The sequence below is a fragment of the Odocoileus virginianus genome, chromosome 24 (assembly GCF_023699985.2).
Source record: "Odocoileus virginianus isolate 20LAN1187 ecotype Illinois chromosome 24, Ovbor_1.2, whole genome shotgun sequence".
NCBI lineage: Eukaryota > Metazoa > Chordata > Mammalia > Artiodactyla > Cervidae > Odocoileus > Odocoileus virginianus.
Window position 1 is genome coordinate 25,159,678 of NC_069697.1, and position 19,672 is coordinate 25,179,349.

General features: G+C 52.6%; 1 protein-coding gene across 1 annotated transcript; it reads left to right on the forward strand.

Annotated features, from left to right (window-relative positions):
* Window positions 1-4,361: 4,361 nt before the first annotated feature.
* LOC110138202 (keratin, type II cytoskeletal 71) lies at window positions 4,362-12,652 on the forward strand. Its single transcript, XM_020895010.2, has 9 exons — window positions 4,362-4,863; window positions 7,269-7,483; window positions 7,941-8,001; window positions 8,524-8,619; window positions 8,962-9,126; window positions 9,326-9,451; window positions 10,115-10,335; window positions 10,984-11,018; window positions 11,830-12,652. Exons 1-9 carry the CDS (start codon window positions 4,417-4,419, stop codon window positions 12,039-12,041), a joined length of 1,578 nt encoding a protein of 525 aa, XP_020750669.2. The 5' UTR covers window positions 4,362-4,416; the 3' UTR covers window positions 12,042-12,652.
* The last annotated feature ends 7,020 nt before the right edge of the window (window positions 12,653-19,672 follow it).

A 19,672-nucleotide genomic window follows, 5' to 3' on the forward strand; every position in this document is an offset into this window, starting at 1 on the left:
ACACACTTTCCTCACCAATTCACAGGTGAGTAAAAATGCAGCTCAGAGACCTCCATGCCTGGCCCATCATCTCTCAGAATTTAATTCTCACCTGGAAAACTGGGCAGGGCTTCCCAGATGGATCAGTGGTAAAAAGAATCTGCCTGCCAATGCAGGAGACATGGGTTCCATCCCTGGGTCGGGAAGATTTCCTGGAGAAGGAAATGGCAACCCACTTCAGTATTTTTGCCTGGAAAATCCCAAGGACAGAGGAGCCTGGTAGATGGACTACAGTCCATGGGGTCACAAAGAGTCAGATATGACTGAGCAACACATACAGACAGAAAACGGCCACCCCAATACTGCAAAGGGCGTGAAGGGAAGATGAAGACGGGACCTGGGATGTGGTAGATCCCATCCTGTCTCCATTACCAGCCTCCCCAGACAGGGGACTGTGTCTCCTCTTGCCCCTAAGTCTCCCTAGATTTCAGTTGAGTCTGGGGCAGAGCCTTTATAACCTTGGTGACCTACAGCTCTGTGCTGATTTTCTTTAGTTCCTCCCTTTATCCCTCTGGCAAAAACACCAGTAAGCACCCCAGGAGCCCCACCTGGGCCCACCCTTCCTGTGAGTGGCCCAGAATATTCCTCCTTCCTCTTCTATCATCCTCATCAACAACATTGGGTGTTTCATTCCTAATGGCCAGTATCTAATTAACTAATTTATACTAAGGTGTTAATGACTTGTTAATAGCTTGATGAGATGCTTTTTCCAGGAATCCAGAAACTAAGTTCTCTGAGGGCAGAATGCCTTTTATTGCCCCCTCAACACTTGGTAGGTGCTCAGCATCAATATAGTTGGGCTTCTCCTGGTGGTTCAGTGGTAAAGAATCCGCGCATAATGCAGGACCCACAGGAGACACAGATTCTATCCCTGGGTTGGGAAGATTCCCCTGGAGAAAGGAATGACTACTCAGCTCAGTATTCTTGCCTGGAGAATCCCAGGGACAGAGGAGCCTGGAGGGCTATGGTCCCTAGGGTCACAAACAGTTGGGCACGACAGAAGTGACTTAGCACTCACACATCAATATACTTAAAATTTTGAAAAATGCTTCCTGTCAAGTCTTATAGTTGGCAACACTTATTATAGACAGTGGCTATTATTACTATTATTTCTAATGGAGAATTTGCCATTATCAGAGGTGGTCTGAACAGAGAGATTCCCAGAGCCTGGGACCTTTGGGAATACCTCCTACTCCAGGTCCCACAACAGCAGATGACACTGTATGGGAATGTGCTAATCCAGACGTCCTCTTGCTGAGGAAAGGAAGGGGAGAGAGGAGGAAAGGAGAGGACAGGTTGATTCCTAAATTCTACTTTTGGTCATTGATTTATATGTATCGAGCATTGAGATACACCAGGCAGTTACCAAGGATTTATATGAATTAATACATGCAATCATCACAACTACCTCATGAGAAGTCTTTTTTTTTTTTGTCTGTTTTTTTTTTCTTTTTGAATTTATTTATTTTTCTAGTTTTTTTGGCCACACCATACAGCATACAGGATCTTAACTCCTTAGCCGGAGATTGAACCCATACCCCCTGTGATGGAAGCATGGTATATTAACCACTGGCCTACCAGGGAAGTCCCTCCAAGAATTGTGATCCCATTTAGAGCTGGGAAGCGGAGGCTTCCAGAGGTGAAGCAGGGCTGGGTGGTAGCGTGGGATTCAGACCTTGGGAGCCAGCTCCTGGAGCCTGAGCTTTTACCTGGTGCCATTTGAGGCAGATGCAAGCACAGAGGCTCCCTGAAGATGCTCCAGCTCAGCAGTTTGGTGGCTGTTCCAACCACTGTCAGTCCTTTCGCACCTGGGAAGGATGTCCAGAGGCTAGTCCTGTGCCCTGAGGGAAGATACAGAGGGAGGAGTCGACTGGGGACCGTGGAACCCTCTCCCAGGCCCCTGGCCCTAGGGAACATGGCAGCCTCCACACAGCAGTCAATGGACAGAGGAGTCCTGGATATGAGGCTAAATTCAGGAGTTTAAGCAGGATTTTGAAAGACTGGAAGGATTTGGACCAGAAGAGATGGGGAGAGAGGGTGTTTCAGGCTAGGTAAGAACAGTTTGGTAAAATTTTGGAGGTATTTGAAGATGACCCCTGTGGGTGTCCTTGGCAGAGCAAAGGAGCAGCCAGGAAGGAGGTTGCTGGATGGGGTGGAGGTGAGGGGGCAGCTGCAGGGACCCTGAAGGCTGCGCTAGGGAGCCGCCATGCCTATCAGAAACACAGCCAGCGAAACCATCGAGAGGACCACTCTCGTGTGAGGACTGGGTTCCAAGAGCTGAAAAAGGCCTTACGTGCTGTACCACAAACTCCTGGGCACACTGCCTGACACATAGTACACAGTGGAGATTTATTGAGGGAGAAGAGGAGGGACAGAGGTGCCTACTAGGGGGTGTCTGGGAAACTTCTACCCTCCTTATGAAGGAAGATGCAATGACATGTGATGCAGGCTTCAGAGGAAGCTCATGGGAGCTGCCCACAGAGTCCCTGTCCTTCTGGCACATGCCAAGAACATGCCAAGGGTCTGAGGGAGATTGAAGAGTCAGACATAGGCTATGCTGGCCCAGGAGGACCTCCAGGAAGAGGGTGAGAGGAGGGAGCAGAAGAGCAAGAGGGAGCTAAGAAAGAAGGATGGAAAATGGAGAGGAGGGATAAGGCAGGATGGAGACAGGAGATGGGAAGAGAGAAGGGCAGGTGGGGTGAGGAATTTCACATCAACCACCTAAACAAAGTGACAGAGAGCCGCAGACCAGCCTGGCCCCAGATTCTCTTCTCTCCTGTGTCCACACCCAGCCGAGAGTCACGGCCCACCCATGGGGCCCCAGCAGGATCTTTGGGGAAATGGCAATCTCCAGAGGCAGAGCTGGCCATGGGCAGAGCTGGGGCTGCAGTCTCAGCGGCAATCACGGGGGAGCACTGGGGTCCACTGTGGGAGGCAGGGACCCAGGAGGAAGGGGACAACAGGCAGAGTCTGGGGCAGGGACCACAGCAGTGTCTGAAACAAGATGCACAGTGCTCCCTGGGCCACGCTCTGGGCCAGACCTTCACCCTTGGCTTGCCTGGGTGTTGAGGGATGTGATGGAAGTCCAGTCTCATCTTGACAGTAACTTCATTTAAATTTTAAACAGATGGTTCCTGACCAAGTTGCTCCACATCTTACTAGCAAATGCACATTGGAGGAGAGACATACATGACAAAACGGATGTTTAGGAGGCTTCCCCTGAAATCTCCAGGCCCTGGATGAGCCTCTGTCCACTGTGTCCATATCCCTTCCCAGTGGATTCTGGGAATTTCTCTCCCACCTGCCTGACACCATCCTCCTCATCTTTTTCATTCTGCCCAGGTGCTTGAAGTGCTAGACATCCCTGTGAGCAGGCATGCTCAGTCAGTCATGCCTGACTCTTTGCGACTCCATGGACTGTAGCCGGACAGGCTCCTCTGTCCATGGGATTTTTCTGACAAGAATACTGGAGCATGTTGCCATTTCCTCCTCCAGGGACCTTCTGGACCCAAGGATTGAACTCGTGTGTCCTGCTGCTCCTGCATTGGCAGGTGGATTCTTTACCACTGAGCCCCCTCGGACGCCCTAGACATCCTTTGCACAGCCTCTAACCTGTCTTATTTTGAGAGTTTGAGAGAGGTGAAGTGTGGCAATCCCATTTCTTGGAGAACTTACAGAAGCTCAAGGACCTGCTGTGTCCAGGGTTGACTCTGGTCTGGGCTGTTCATGTCCCTTGCCAGGGAGAGGGTCACTCCACCCCTGATACTCCACAGAGAGAGTTACTGTCCTCTGTGGGTTAGGAGATGAGGCCATGGGGTGGGGTGTGTCTCAGGGGGCCTGGGGAAAGGGTGAACAGCTCAATGAATGGCCCCTTTCCATGAAAGAAGAGGACGCAGCTCTGGTTGGAGCTCCCAGATATTCTACCCAGCAACCTTCCCTGTCCAGGGCAGTCCATCTGCTCCCCCTGGTCCCCAGGAGGAAGCCCACAGCCAAGAGAAGATTCATCAGGATAGAGATAGTGAAGAGCCAATGACACCCCCCCCTGGTGAGGCTGGGGCCTGGGGCAAATTACCCTATAACAGCAGGTTAATTAGATAAGACCCAAATTACATGAGCAAGGCTTGCAAGCCCAGCAATTTGATGGTTTCATGTTGTTTCAGAGGTGGGGAGGCTTGATCTCTAGCTCAGCACAGAGAAAATGACTTCTTGCTCCCAGGCAAGCCAAACCCATGAATTAGCTCTTGACTGGCCAGCCACGAGCCCCAGTGCCAAGCGCATATAAAGGAGGGCACCTGCCAGTCCTCACTGCAACCTGCAGAGCCGTGTGGGAATTTGCCTTCGTTCCTCCAGCATCCAAGCCCCATCTCCACCAGAAGCATGAGCCGCCAATTCACCTGCAAGTCGGGAGCTGCTGCCAAGGGAGGCTTCAGCGGCTGCTCAGCTGTGCTCTCCGGAGGCAGCACGTCCTCCTACCGGGCAGGCGGCAAAGGGCTCAGCGGGGGATTCGGAAGTCGGAGCCTCTACAACCTGGGTGGCGTCCGGAGCATCTCCTTCAACGTGGCCAGCGGCAGTGGGAAGAGTGGAGGTTATGGATTTGGTCGAGGCCGGGCCAGTGGTTTCGCCGGCAGCATGTTTGGCAGCGTGGCCCTGGGGCCCATGTGCCCGACTGTGTGCCCACCTGGAGGCATCCACCAGGTCACTGTCAACGAGAGCCTCCTGGCCCCCCTCAACGTGGAGCTGGACCCTGAGATCCAGAAAGTACGCGCCCAGGAGCGGGAGCAGATCAAGGCTCTGAACAACAAGTTCGCCTCCTTCATTGACAAGGTGGGTCTGCTAGGACCTGGGGACCTGTGAACAGCCCTTGTCTTTTCTTCTTGGAACATGTGCTTTTGTTGCAACCAGAGAGATTGAGGTTAGAAATAAGAAGGCACTGAATCCAGGGTGACTGAATTAAGGTTTCCTGTGTAGTCTTCCCTGAGAAAAGACAGGTAGGTCAATCTCTACTGGCAGAGGCTTGTCAGGGTTACTGAAAGGAGCTCCAAAGAGAAGACAGACTTTCTTCTTACTCTTGAGAGCCGGCTTGGTGCTACTGCTAAGCCTGGGCCTAAGCAGGCTATATGCAGGGAGAGCCCATGACAAGGAATCTGCCACTGAAGGGCCAGGGAAGCTGTCCTCCTCCTATCATTGCAAGCTGATCTCATCCTCTAGTCCTTGACAGGACTGGGAGCATCAGTAAATGGTCCTTCATGGGCGGCTTGGACATGGGCATTAGTTTTGGTGGGTGAGGACTCTCTTGAGAGGCAGAAGAGCACGGTGGGGATGAGGTCTCCACAGTGCTCTGAAGTCAGACCTGGTTTCCACCTTGGCCCCATCAGTGACAGCTGTGTGACTTTGTATGGCTAAGCCAGTCAAGTAGCCAGCTGTGTGGATGGGTGGAGAGCCATCCACCCTGTCTATGCCTCTGTTTCTTCATCTCCACCATGGAGATAATAACCTACTTCTTGGGGTCACTATCAGATTTGTGAAAGAAAATGCATGTGAAGATCTTGGCATGATGCCTGATGCATGCTAAGTACTCCCCAGATGGTGGTTACTGTTATTATCACTTTTATATCTGAAAGCTGAAGGAGGAGTGTTGAGAAGGAGAAAAATCAAAGGTCTGGAAGAAGCCTCAAGGGATCATCCAGTCCAGATAGGTCCTGCCTTTTTGTAGATAAGAAATGATTGCTCCCATTTTGCAAGTCAGCCAAGGCATGGGGCAATGCCGTGCCCAAGGTCATCTCCGGACAAGGGAAGGTGCAGTTGGAGGCTCAGCCTTCTGACTCCAGACCCAGTACTGGGCACTGGAGGACTCGGCTGACTACATGACAGTCAGGCACCAAGGATGGGTCAGCCCAGGACAAAGCCTGGGTTGTGACAGTCAATGGCCATCAAAACCTTGCCTCCCCACAGCTCTGGACTCCAGTTTGGAGCAGTTCCTGCTGCCTCTGCTCACTTCAGGGGCTGCACTGTCTTGGTGGCTGCTTACCCCCTAAGCCTTTTCACATCTAGAAGATCAAGGGTCTGGGGAGATGGGAGTGGACTGACCTTGGGCTGAGTTGGCCAAACCTCATTAAGAAGTAAAAGTCTGGAGACACAGAAAGAAAGACAAGCATGAAGACAGTCACCTCTGTGAAAAAGGTGGTCTGCCTGAGGTGCCTCTGGGCTCAAAAACCTGGAGGTTTCCTAAATAATTTTAGTCTCTAGAGGAGTACAATCCCATAAGCCCAGGAAGCCAGGGATGATGGGTACATCCTATCAGCCATCCAGATGTGGAGTCCAGATGTGCATTATGGTGTCCTGGGTGTAGGGTTTTCTCTGTGGTGAATACTCAGTCTTCTGGATAGACTTGAAAAAGTCAGGATTGCTTAAACCAAATCAAATGCTGGAGGATCCGCTGGAGGCAAGCTGTTTGGTGACCAATCCCACCTCAGCACTGAAGCCCAGACAGTTTTCTGATGTCCTGTGTTTTTGACTTTAAGGAACACAACTTTGTTTAAAGTAGCTGATATGATTAAGAGAGGTCATTAAAAACAAAAAACCAAAAATCAACCCAAACCAAACAAGAGTGATGGCTGCAGATCTACCAGCTCTGGTCAGTTTCCTGATCCAGAGAGGCTACAATAGCAAGGGAGTTCTGTCTGTCCATCTTGCTCCATGAGCCATGTTTGCTCTAGGGAAGATGGTTCTGAGGAATAGGACTAGGGGAGAAGTAAGAGGCCTTGAGAAAGATGGAGTTGGACTCTGATGTAGGAATTTAGAACACCCAGGAATTCTTGGTCCACTGAGCCTCTTGATCATGAAATACCAGAAAATGAAGAGCAGACTCCTGTCTTTTGAGTGGTCAGCCTTCCCAAAGATGGACTCAGCCTGACTCTGTTGCAGTAAATTCAGGCTCATCCCTGCCCTGGACTGGTTTGGCCGTAGTGGGTTCACAGTGATCAGATGCACAGGTTATTGGAACATATATCTGGGTCCAGTTCTGGGCTCTGATACTTATTAAACCACTGGACCTTGGGAAAGGTCAACGTCTCAGTTTCCTTTCCACAAAATAAGGATGCACGCACCTCTAACAGCTGTTGTGAGGGGTAGAGGAGAAATTGCAGGGGGATCACTTTGCCCAGAATCCTAGGAGTGACAGGTGTGATGGTTTCCATGGAGGCTCAACATTTCTGGGCATTGGGTTTCAGGTGAGATTCCTGGAGCAGCAGAACCAGGTTCTGGAGACCAAGTGGGAGCTGCTGCAGCAGCTGGACCTGAACAACTGTAAGAACAACCTAGAGCCCATCCTCGAGGGCTACATCAGCAACCTGCGGAAGCAGTTGGAGACGCTGTCCGGGGACCGGGTGAGGCTGGACTCGGAGCTGAGGAGCGTACGGGACGTGGTAGAGGACTACAAGAAGAGGTGAGTGGGGAGGGGACTCCCTGTAGCTACATGACTGTCCCTGTCCCTTTTGAGCAGGAGTGGGCAGCTACCCCAACTTGAAGTTTTTGGAGGCAGGGGCCAGTGTTCCTTGTCATACCAAGCAGAATCACCCCAAGAAAGCTCTGGGACTTGCTGCCTGCTCTTCCAACCTGGCACTTGGGACACATGGGTGGTTTCCTTCAGGATGTTCATGCCACATGCTCCTTTCTCATTTTTGAAGCAGAATCTCCAACAATCTCCTTCTTCCGAAATTGGTGATCACATCCCCTCCTCCAGGAAGCCTTCTTGCCTGGCTGGCCCCAAAGGCCCTGGACTCTGCAGGCCCTCCAGCATCTGTGCCCTGTCAAGCACACTGCCCCCAGCTCAGGATCTTCCCTGGGCAAGCGAGGGTTCTCAGTGAGACATAGTAACGAAAAAAGCCCTGGCATTCCCACAGGTATGAGGAAGAAATCAACAGGCGGACAGCAGCGGAGAACGAGTTTGTGCTGCTCAAGAAGGTGAGGGGGTAGGCAGGTCTGGGGTCTGGGGTTGGCCTGGGAGCTGGTGGAGCTGAGCAAGCCAGTATGCTCTGCTTTCAAAGAAAGTGAGCTTATTCCAAAATGGTGAGGGGAAGGCAGGGGAAAACCATGATGCAAAATTATCCAGAGAAGGGAATAAAAAGACAGAGAGGATGGGGGCATTCTTGAGTGCTTAATGGGAGCAGAATTCTTCCACAGTGAAGAACAGCAGAGAACACACAGAAGTCCCCTGCAGCTGCAGGCCTGGCTCAAATGTCACAGGATGACTGATAGCAGCCTGGCTGGGGCTCCTTTTCTTAGCGGGGCACCCCATCCCTACTGCCGAGGGAGCCCATTCACAGGATGGGGCAGGGCTGGGCCCTCTGCTCCTTCCTCCCCTTTCTCATGAGCCTCCCAAAGAGGACAGGTGGCTAGTTCCCTGGGCAAGGGAGGAGCCTGCAGTGTGTGTTGCCTTCTTGGCTGCAGTGGCAGTGACCTGGGGATGGCTGGGCTATCTTTCAGGATGTGGATGCGGCTTATGCCAATAAGGTGGAGTTGCAGGCCAAGGTGGACTCCATGGACCAGGAGATCAAGTTCTTCAAGTGTCTCTATGAAGCCGTAAGTCTATCTCTCCATTCCACTCCTCTGAAGGCTACCATTAGGGTAAGACTCTACTCGAGACCAGGAGGGACACCCAGGCCCCTGCTCTCATCTATTCATCTCCATTTCAGCCCCGAGAGGCTCCTCATCTCCACTCTCTGGGTGGGAGGGAAATAGTCCTGGCCTTACCTCCATGGCAGCAGGACTCTGTCTGGGGCCTGAAGGGAGCTTGCTATGTGCCGTGAGCAGCAGTCTTGGTTTGGAGCCTCTAAATGGCATCACTTGGATTTGCTCACCTTATGAGGGAGGTTGTTGACCTCCCTCAGTCATGTCTTGAGACCATCCCTGATTCCCCTGCAGGAGATCGCTCAGATCCAGTCCCACATCAGCGATATGTCTGTCATCCTGTCCATGGACAACAACCGTGACCTGAACCTGGACAGCATTATTGATGAAGTCCGCGCCCAGTATGAGGACATCGCCCTGAAGAGCAAGGCTGAGGCTGAGGCACTGTACCAGACCAAGGTGAGCTGGGCTGAGGCTAGGCTGGGGAGGGTGACCCCCTTAGACAGGAGGGCTGGGCCAGATCATTCTCAGAGCAGAGACAATATCCAGTTAAGTGTCCAGCATGGCCTGTCCCCATGACATCACCAACCCCAGCCACCATGCACTCCCACGACACACTCATCACCCCTAACCGTGGCTCTGTTCTTTGGGTCCCCAGTTCCAGGAGTTGCAGCTGGCAGCTGGCCGGCATGGGGACGACCTCAAAAACACCAAGAACGAGATCTCAGAGCTCACCCGGCTCATCCAAAGAATCCGCTCAGAGATTGAGAATGTGAAGAAGCAGGTGAGATGGCTGGTTGCCTTTGCCTGGGGCAGACGGGCACAATTGGTGGGTTGGGGGGAGGTGATTAATGGGCTGAGGGTGTCAGCCTCCCAAATCTCTGCCCAGGAAGGGAAAGGGGCCAAAGAGGTCACCACATCAAATTCTTAGAGCAGGCATCCCTGGGGTGTCTCAATTGTGGCTCAAGTGCTGGGGGTATGGTAAGCACAATAGTTGGTCCTAGAGCATCTCCTTCCCCATGCCCTTGTTTCTGGCCCCACACACCTGGGCAGCCACTGACATTGTACCTTCAATACAGTGTTCCAGTGGTCTTTTCTCCCAGACTTTAAAGTCAAGATCAGAAGGCTGAGCTTTACTCTCACTCACTTTGTATTCTCAGCATAGGCTAGCCAAATAAATGACTTCGCAAGGAACTGAGTTGTTCTGAATCTATCAGGGCTGCAGAATGCACTATTTTTCATCCACCAATGTCTAAACACAAGGCAGTGAAGCTAAAGCTAAGGAAGGGCTTGCCAATGCCAGAAAGGGCTCCAACTAGAAGAGGAACAGGGAGGTCTGACAGGTGGAGGTGGGTGTGTCTGCTTCAGAAACTCAGAATGAGTGGGACTTGGATTGGATGATTCCAGGGAGCCCTTCTGGTTTCCAACTCTCCAATTCCCCGTTTAGGCTTCCAACTTGGAGACTGCCATTGCTGACGCCGAACAGAGGGGTGACAATGCTCTGAAGGATGCCAGGGCCAAGCTGGATGAGCTGGAGGCTGCCCTGCACCAGTCCAAGGAGGAGCTGGCCAGGATGATGCGCGAGTACCAGGAACTCATGAGCCTGAAGCTGGCCCTGGATATGGAGATTGCCACCTACCGCAAGCTGCTGGAGAGTGAGGAGTGCAGGTAACGCGGGCTACTCTGGCAGGAAGGCAGGGGTTGGGGAAGGACCCAAGGAGAAAGCCCAATACATTCTAACCCGGAAAAGATGAGTTCTTGGGGAGTGAAGAGGTGGTGATGCTAGGGAAAATAACAGAATTGATAATACCTACCCAAAAGGTGAGTGCTTGCTTCATACCAGGCACTGTGCTACATGGATTGGCTCATTCAATCCTCATAATTTCCCCGTGTGTACCTGGGCACACTCCCATTCCCGCCAAAAAGAAAAAGAAAAACCCATTACTTGGTCCATCGTCCTTAACTGCCCAGGTCCAAGATGAGCTTGTGAGAGATGGGTGGCCACTCCAGCATCCCCAGTGCTCTTGGAAGAAGGAAAGGATCAATGCCTGGGTCTGACCTTTGGGAGGTGTCTTGCTGTCTCTCAGATGTTAAACCTCATTAGGTTTAACTTGGATGGCTGCCTGGTTACCCCCAAAGATTCAAGGGTGTCCCCCATAGCTTCTCAGGCTCTGTTTGTGCCAGAGGAGCCTTGGAATTTCCATAGGTGCCTACTGAATTCAGAAACCCACATTAGTCTGGTGGGGGCCCTAGCTTTGAGATTAATAGATTACAGGTTGAATGACTGCTTGCTCTTATTTCTCCCCTTGTTAACAGGATGTCAGGAGAATTTCCCTCCCCTGTCAGCATCTGTAAGTACCTGTATGCTTCGACCTAAAACTGCACACTCTGTGGACTTGAAAGGGCCTAGTTATACCCCACATGTGGAGATGAGCAATCTAAGGACCAGAGAGGGAAAATCTTTGGCTGAGATCACACAGCCAGATAGCAGGGTATGGCCAAGCAATCAGGCCTCCTGTCTCCCAGCCCAGGGCTCCTTCCCACTTATCACAGTCTCCCTGTTCCCAGGGGATGGAAGCTAGGAAGGCTCTCATCAAGGGAATGGGGAAACAAAGGACATGGTGCAAGAAAATGAGTATGGGTGAGAGGCCCGGAGAGCCAGGTTGTGAGGTTATGATCACACCCGGGCTGGGGGACTGGTGAATGGTGGACCTCGGGGGTCAAGTTGACAGTTGTTAGATCTCTAGATTTCTCACCAGGGCTAAGAGTTAAATCGTAGCTTCCCAAAGATGCCCCTGGAGGACAGCTGGCAGGAGGTAGGAGGAAGAGGCTGGAGGCTGAGAAGTTTAGAGAAAAGGCTAACAGAAGAGGCAGGAGGTGTCCAGAATGACACAGGGACCAAAGAGGTGGACCTCTGAGAGTTAACAATGAGCTGGATTGAGTCTAAATTGGGCAAACCAAGGGTAGGGAGTAGGGGGAGCTGCCTCTGCGATATTGTCCCCAGTGGGGAGGGAGTTGACTGTGACTGGGTCCCCCAGCCAAACCGTTGTTCCAAGAAGAGCCGCACCTGTCCTGGGGAAAGGCAGCCTCCTCTGGCCCGGGCCCTAGTTGTGCCTGCGGGGTGCTGACCCGGCTCTCCCCTCTGCTCTCCCCGCTCCGCAGCCATCATCAGCAGCACCAGCGGCAGCGGCGGCTATGGCTTCCGGCCCAGCTCGGTCAGCGGAGGCTATGTGGCCAACAGCGGCAGCTGCATCTCTGGAGTGTGCAGTGTCCGCGGCGGGGAGAGCCGGAGCCGGAGCAGCACCACCGACTACAAGGATGCCCTGGGGAAGGGCTCCAGCCTGAGTGCCCCCTCCAAGAAAGCCAGTCGGTAGAGACGGCTGCCCTCCCGCCATCCCTGCCTCCCGGCTCTGGCTTGCGCACATGCGCTCCCCCAGCCCACTGTCAGCCCCACCCCCACCCCGCCCAACCTGCTCTTGTACCTCCGGTGCTGGCCTTGGCCCCTCACTTCTCCCAGACTGTGTCTTCCTGAACCTGGACAGGTGTGGACAACTAAGCTTGGTGAAATTCCTCCTTGCACATGCTGGGGTTTGCCTCCTTGGCTGTGGTCCCTGAACCATGCCATGGGCTCCCAGCCTTTCGGCCTCTGCACAGCCTCTGACTCAGTTGCTGATTACTCTGTCTGGCTCCGTGGGTCTCAGACCCAGGCCCTCTTCTCACACTGGGGCCATGGTCCCAGCTCCTGCTTGTGGTCGGAGCTGGCTCTGTGTTCAGGAAAAGGAGGGCTGAAGGACAGATGACCAAGCGGGACCATCCCCACCCCACCCTGGCTGGCTCACGGCTCATTCTGAGTGGACCGAGTACAACACAGGGACTCTTTCTTCATCCTATCCTGCACCCACAAGCAGGGAAGAGGAGGCCCCTTCATTTCTTCTTTCTCCTTAAAGACCCTCCCACTGCATCCTCAATAAACAGCACGATCTGATGGCTTGGTCTCTGAGTGGTCAAGGTGCGCGCACAGACCTCAGTTCAGATGCTCCTGTGAGCAGACGCCACACAGGCACATGGACACACACATTACGCCAGGGCATATCACCTGGGCAGCCCGTATTTCCAGGTTAATCTTCTCTGTAGAGCAGAAAGAGAAGATGTTCTCTGAGTCCACATGGCAGAGGGCCCGGGAGCACCTGCTGGGCTGCAGGCTCATGAAGTGTGGAGCAGAGCTGGGAAGAGGGAGGGAGCGGGCGTGGGGGAAAGAAAGGGAAAGCATAGACAGGGTGTGTGTGTGTGGCCTGGCTTGCGGCTTTCAACACAAGTGTTGCCTGTGTCCACTGGCAGAAATGGTCCTGCTCTTGACAGAGACTCTGGTCTCTTTCTGAGAACTGCTTGTTTCCTAGACGGACAGTGGGAGCTTGGCAGGCAGTTATCTGCATTTGTTCAACCTGTGCCTCACTGTCACAGTCCTGGCCCCTGGGCAGGGTGGGGGATCTCCCAAGAAGGGTGGAGCTGGTGGGGACCCAACCCCCCTGGCCCCTCTGTTAGAAAATCTAATATAGGGAACAAGTTTTCAGAGCCTGAGCCCAGACTGGGGTGGAGTGAGTTGGGCATGGGGCAGACTGTGAGGTTTAGTGACTGTGCAGTTGGCACTTCCCCAGACACCTGTCTGTCCTGCTCCCACTATGGTGGAGGCCATTCCTGCCCTGTGGCGGGAAGGGCTGTAAGGAGGCAGATGGATGGATTCCACAGTGACCATAGAGAGCTGGCAAACCTCAGCCAGGAAGTCCCTGGAGTTCACAAGGGCTTCCAAAGAGGGAGGAGGAGGGATTGGATAATAGAATGGATGGGCTAGGTAGGCAGATAGAACTTGAGAGTAGTGGTTAGGGCCTAGAGCAAGGCCACAAGGCCAGGCTTGAATGCCCCCACCACACAGGAAGTGACTATTGGCCAGGACTTCCAAGCTGCCTTCAACCAGGAAGTCAACGCCACCTTTCAGCAGGTGTGGGTGGAGGAGGGGCAAGCAGATCAAGACTCAGAAGCAAGTTTTGCTTCCCTGGTTGCCAAGGTGAGGCTGGTGTGTATGTGTGCTTCCAGAACTGGGTAGAGACATTGCCATTTCCTCAGCAAAGGGGTCACACACACCTGCTGTCTCTGTCACTCTGCTCCCTTTGCAGCAGTGAGGACTGAGGTGAGACAGCAGAAAGAACTTTCCGGTTGAGAGGTTTAGAAGAAATGCTAGATTCTTAAGTGTGGAGATGGAGACTGCCTCTCTAGATGCTGCTGTTTTATCACCCAAGTTGAGGGGAGGGACTGAAGACCACTTCCTCATCTCTTTCTGCCCCAGGGCTCATGGGGGTCTTCCGGGGGGCAGGATGATTCTGGGTTCTGGGTCCATTTTCTAGAACAGCAGATCAAGGTGCTGGAGAGCGAGAGAAACTTCTTGCATGAGGCAGTTGAGAGCCCCACCCTGAAGCCCCTGGTCAGGGCTTAAATTATCAGCTTGGCAGGTCTGCGAGTGGGATGGCTGGGCTGAATGTGCACTGACGACTTGGTTTGGAGAATGTGAGAGGGCTCTGGGGAAGAACTAATGACAATGACTAGCAATTAGGGTGGCCACTGTGTTATGTGGGTCTACAAGGTCATTGGATTGTGGTTACTAAGAGCAATGGTTCTTGACATTGGCTGAAAAATAACCTGGGAATTTCAAAACAAATACTGTTGCCTGAGCCTCTATTACAAATCAATTAAGTCAGGCTACTGGGGTGGGGTCCAAGTTTCAGCAGTATCTTTTGAAGTTAGTGAAGGGATTCTAGGGAGCTGAGAACCGCTGGTCTAGGATGTGGTCTTACAGATCCAGAAAGGAAGAATGCCCAGATCGATTAGTAATGCCTGCTGTGGCTGCAGGCGGAGGGAGTCGTGGCATAGGGTGCCTTCCAGGAGGGAACCAGCAGGCCTGGACCTCAAACACGTCCATGTTTCTGTCCATGGGCAATCAGCAGGTCCTGGGCCTGGTTGCATCATCCTAGTAGAAGAACATGATGGCCCTGGGGATGGCGGCCCCAGTCCTGGAAGACCAGGAGCCCTGCAGTGCTCTCTAGCTGGGTTCCCTGACTAAAGGGCCAGGTCCAGGGCAAAGGACACTTTAAATGGGCTCCCAGAGTGGGAAGGGGATGACTAAGGGGTCCACCTAACACCTCTCAGCCAGTCTCTGAGGCTGCAGGCAGGAACAGGACTGATATGAGGTTAATCACTGGAGCGGGGTGGGGAGGGGGTGGGGGTGATGGAGATGTTGGGGCAGCTCTTAGGCTGGAGACTGGTTTAGAGACAGTCTAGAAACTACTGGACAGCTCCACTGCACAGGATGTCTTGTGTCAGAGGGAGCCTGGAGTGGAGTTGAGGGGCACGGGCAGGGCTTGGGTGGATCCTGAGGGTACAGATGCTATGGTTGGCCGTATCTCCGGGAGAAGAGGAGAGAGAGGAGTCATCAAGTATTCCTTTCCTCAGATGCAGATAGTGAAGGCCTTTGATACTTGGCAAGTGCCCCTTGCTCTCTGAGACCTTGTTTCTGCTCCCCTACCCACCTGACTCATCACCTCCTCCCAGACCAATGACAGGGACTGAATCACCTTTACCTGTGTACTCCTGTGCCTGGCACACTATTTGCAGAAGTGGGTGAACTAAGTGTCCCCAAACCCCCAGCACACTCTGACGCCCAGCTGTCATGGTGGGTCCTGATAGGAGCTGATCCTTGATATATAGCACTGAAGGCCCCGCAGCAGGAAGGCCAGACATATCAGTGGCCCAGCTGGGGGACTATCGGGGGTTGTGTGGGTCAGGCTGGCTATAGATGTGGACATTGGCGCCCTTGGGACATCTCTGGAGGGCAAGGAGAGCAAAGGGGGTTCCACATGGCACCTAGGGGTGCTGCCAAGAGGCTGAAGCCTCCTGACACTGATCTATGCCCTGCTCCTTTTCTTCATCTGTGGAGCCTCAGCCCTTAGCCCCTTTCCTATACTTCAGGCCCAGAATACCAGGTAGGGGTCCTAGGAAAGGATTTGGAAACTGATGTTTATGGCACCCTAGCCCCAGGCTGTGCACCTCTCTGAGGCAGGTGGTGTTGTCTGTCCTAAGGACATGTCTGTCCTAAGACAGACATGCTAAATCCAAGGCTGGAGCCAGGATTCCATGAGCTCTGTCTCCCAGAGCCCACACTCTTTCCACATCGCCACCCTGCCTCCCGGTGTGGGAACGGCCTGCCTCTGCCCACCCAGCTGCCGTGTGTTTGTTCCCACCCTACCCTGACATCCCATGGGCTCCCTGCCCATTCTCTGTTGGAACTTTCATCATATTCTGTCATCTGAAGCCTGATGTCTCTGAGTCCTTGGCACTGGGCTGGGTTCCCTTCTCACCTCCTGACTGCCGTTAAGCCATCTCAGTTTTACATACTGCTGGCTTCTTGCAGAGGCTGTGGCTCCATAGTCACTGGTCAGTCACAGTAGCCCATCTCCTCAATGGTGGGGGTCTTTAAGGCAGTACCTTGATCAAGCTCCTCTTGATCCCGGTCTCCCATGCTAGAGGCAGCCAGGGGTGGTGGTGGCCCTGGATCAGGAGCAGGTGGGGGTGATAAAGAGGTGGTGAGTGTTTAGTTGCTTAGTCCTGTCCAACTCTGCAACCCCATGGACTGTAGCCTGACAGGCTCCTCTGTCCATGGAATTCTCCAGGCAAGAATACTGAAGTGGGTAGCCATGTCCTTCTCCAGGGGATCTTTCTGACCCGGGGATCGAATCTGGGTCTCCCGCATTGCAGCTGGATTACCATCTGAGCCAATTCTCAATTACCATCTAAGCCACCAGGGGAGCCCTGAAGAGGTGGTGGAGCTGGGTTAAGTGGATTGGGGTGGAGGGGGTTTTGGAGGGAATGGAACTGAAGCAGACTGGAGTGGGCAGTTTATCTTGAGAAGCTGGCTGGGCTCTGGGAGTACAAGCATCAAAATGAAATCCTACATCAGCAAGAAGAATCTGGAGATACAAGAAGGAGATGGCCTGGCCATGCAAATTGGTGCTTCTGGTCACTGTCGTTTGCCTAGACGTCAGTATGGTGGCCAGTCCAGCCAGCTGAAGATGGCTGCCACCTCTGCCACCACCATGACAAAGGTATCTCTAGCTTTCCTGAGCATCTTCTGAGAAGACTCGGGAGACCTCATGTCTCACCACTTGACCCTGGAAAAGTTCTGCTTCCTCTCTGACCAGCGCCCCTCCTGCCATTCAGGACACTGGCTCCCTATCATGCATGTGTTATCTTGCCCAGCTGTGAAGACTGTTTCTCCTCTAGCTTACTCACCTGCTGCCTCTAGGGGCTGGAGATCCTTGGGTCCTGTAACCTAACCCCACTGACCCAAATCTCATCAATTGAGGGCTTATCAACACCACTTGAGGAGACAGGACATTCTCAAGTCTGAGCATCTCTCTGCCTTAGCTACTTCTGTCCCACCGTTCTAGACTGAATGCAATCACTGTGCACTGCCAGTGGTAGTGGAAGAGGAAGGAAAAGCCATCCAAAAATGAAGAATAGGCCACGGAGCAGATAACTGAGAAGCATAGAGGATCCAAGGATTATCTCCATTAGGACAAATAGAAAATAAATTTATGTTCTAGGAACTAGCTCCTCTCACTTGGTCCTGACTGTTTTGTTTGTTTGAATAACTCAGAAAGCCTTGGAATCCAGCCAAATCAGGAAAGAGGGGCCTCCAGGTTGTCATAGAAAATTCTTGAAGCAAATAAGAGGTGGATGAATCATGGCTTTGACTGCCCAAAGGACGGAGGGGACAGGGTAGATGGTGGGAAGATTCCTGTTTGACTCCCCACCCACCCCCCACGCCCAGTCCCCACATTTCAAGTCAGCGAATAGAGCGTCAGGGCACAGGGCCCCATGCAGGCTGAGGCAGGTTTGCAAAGGAGGGTTGGTGGGGACACCGCACCCTCTGGAGCCAGAAAGATTGGGGTGTTCTCTCTGCACGTCCTCAGCCGGCAGGTCAGCCCAGGCCCAGCTCTGACACCCCTTCCTCCACAGTCAGAGGTGGTGGGGGTTGGGTACCACACTTTGAGGATCCTTTGCAGTTTCTCAGAGGCCCTAAGAGCACTTGATTAATTGCCCCCTGCTTGAAAGAGGTAAGTGGTGAGAGTGTGAACGGTCCAGAGTCCATCATCCAGCAGGATTTCAAATAAGATGCTAAGGCTGCCAGCTTCTAATTGGGCCAAAATGGGATCAATGACCATCGACAGCCTTTATTGTTTAAAAAAAGAAACGGACCATTTAACAGTAGGAGGGACAGGCTCTCAGAACAAGATCAGTCCTTGAGTTTAAACAAAGTCAGCCACACAAGAAACTTACTGTACCATACTTACCTTTCTCCCTTAGCTCCAGACCAGTGAAAACTGCTTCAGCATTTGTTGTACAGCCTCTTCCTAGCTCAGCCCCTCATCCAATGAGAGTAAAAGCACTCTGTCAATGACACGACATTGAGAAAATCATCAAAAGGAACAATAAAGGGAAAGTCTGTAGAAAAAGAGCATGAGGTGCCTGATGAAAGGAGTGATGACAATGATGATCCTGCAGAAGGAAAGTGGCGAGGGGTGAAGGGAGGAGTGGGCTGCTGGTCCACCCTGCAGGGCTGCATCCACACCAAGAACCTTGTCCCCTATGCCTGCTTCCTCTTCTGCAAAAATGGAAATAATAATAACCACCTCCTGTTATTGTAGTGGCCGAGACATAAAAATGCCAGGCCCATAATAAGTGTCAGCTATTATTGTTATTATTACTGTTATTAGGAGCAATGATAGCTAGGAAACCACCGATAACTTTTAGAGGTTCACTAAAGTGAAACCCAGATCCTAATTTGATTTCCCAGCAGCGAGTCCTTTCTTTGGCGTTTCTCCCAGACTGGTGTGACGCTAGTGGTAAAGAACCCGCTTGCCAATGCAGGAGACATAAGAGATGTGGGTTTGATCCCTGGGTCAGGAAGATCCCCTGGAGGAGGGCATGGTAACCCACAGTATGCTTGCCTAGAGAATCCCACTGACAGAGGAACCTGGTGGGCTACAGTCCATAGGGTCTCAAAGAATCGGACACAACTGAAGCAACTTAGCCATGCACATGCCAGACTGATACATTTGAGCCTGTTTCTGAAACTGCCTCCTCCAGGGAACTAATCCAGGTCTGCGGAGCCCATGGCTTCCTTCTCAGTCTCACCCCACAGAATGGAGCTTTTGCCCCTGAACTTTTTCCTGAACCAAACCCCTGGAGTTTCCTCCTAAAACTCTGCCTTTCTCCTAACATGTAGATGTTACTAAGTTTGTGGTTTACTTGAAACAGGATTGCTACATTTCCCCCAGGGCCTCCTGGTTATTTGTCAGTAGTCTTAGTGCTGGAGGTATCTTCTCCAGGGTCCCCAGTGGACAGAGCCTGGGAGGTCCATGTCTCCCTGTGCAGTGATCAGGACAGAACTGTCTCCAGGTGAACTTGCTGTTTTTGATGATGTTGGGAAAAAGACACCCTCAGAGTCATGCCCAAAGAACTCTGAAGGCTACTCCCCCCGCACCACGCCCCTCGCTGAAGCTCAACCCACCTCTCTGCCTCACTGAAGACCTGTCTTTGACTGGACTGGGAATGGCCACCTTTCATCCCGGAGGACCAGGTGTGCCAGAAGTTACTGCCAAAGCTGACTTCCAGTGGCGAGTATCTCAGGGCAAGAGCAGGCAGGCAGGGCTTGGGCTAAGAACCAAGCCTGGGAATGGAAACTCCGTTACATCGTGATTGACTATTCAGGGCCAGTGTCCGGAAACTGGGATATGAGCCAGGATGGATAAGAGGAGAATAGGCTGAAAAAAGACATCCTAAGAGGGACAAAGCGTGGTGGGGGAGAGGGAGGAGGGTTTGGAGATGGGAGGGGAAGGGTCCACCAGTCACACTGCTGAAGTCTGCAGATTTGGAAAGTGAAGGATAGGGAGGG

Bases quoted from the DNA above. Each gene is read 5' to 3' on its own strand.
- LOC110138202 (XM_020895010.2), top strand. From the start codon at position 4,417: ATGAGCCGCCAATTCACCTGCAAGTCGGGAGCTGCTGCCAAGGGAGGC. The intron at 8,002-8,523 runs GTGAGGGGGTAG...GCTATCTTTCAG, and splicing joins AGTTTGTGCTGCTCAAGAAG to GATGTGGATGCGGCTTATGC. The intron at 9,127-9,325 runs GTGAGCTGGGCT...TTGGGTCCCCAG, and splicing joins AGGCACTGTACCAGACCAAG to TTCCAGGAGTTGCAGCTGGC.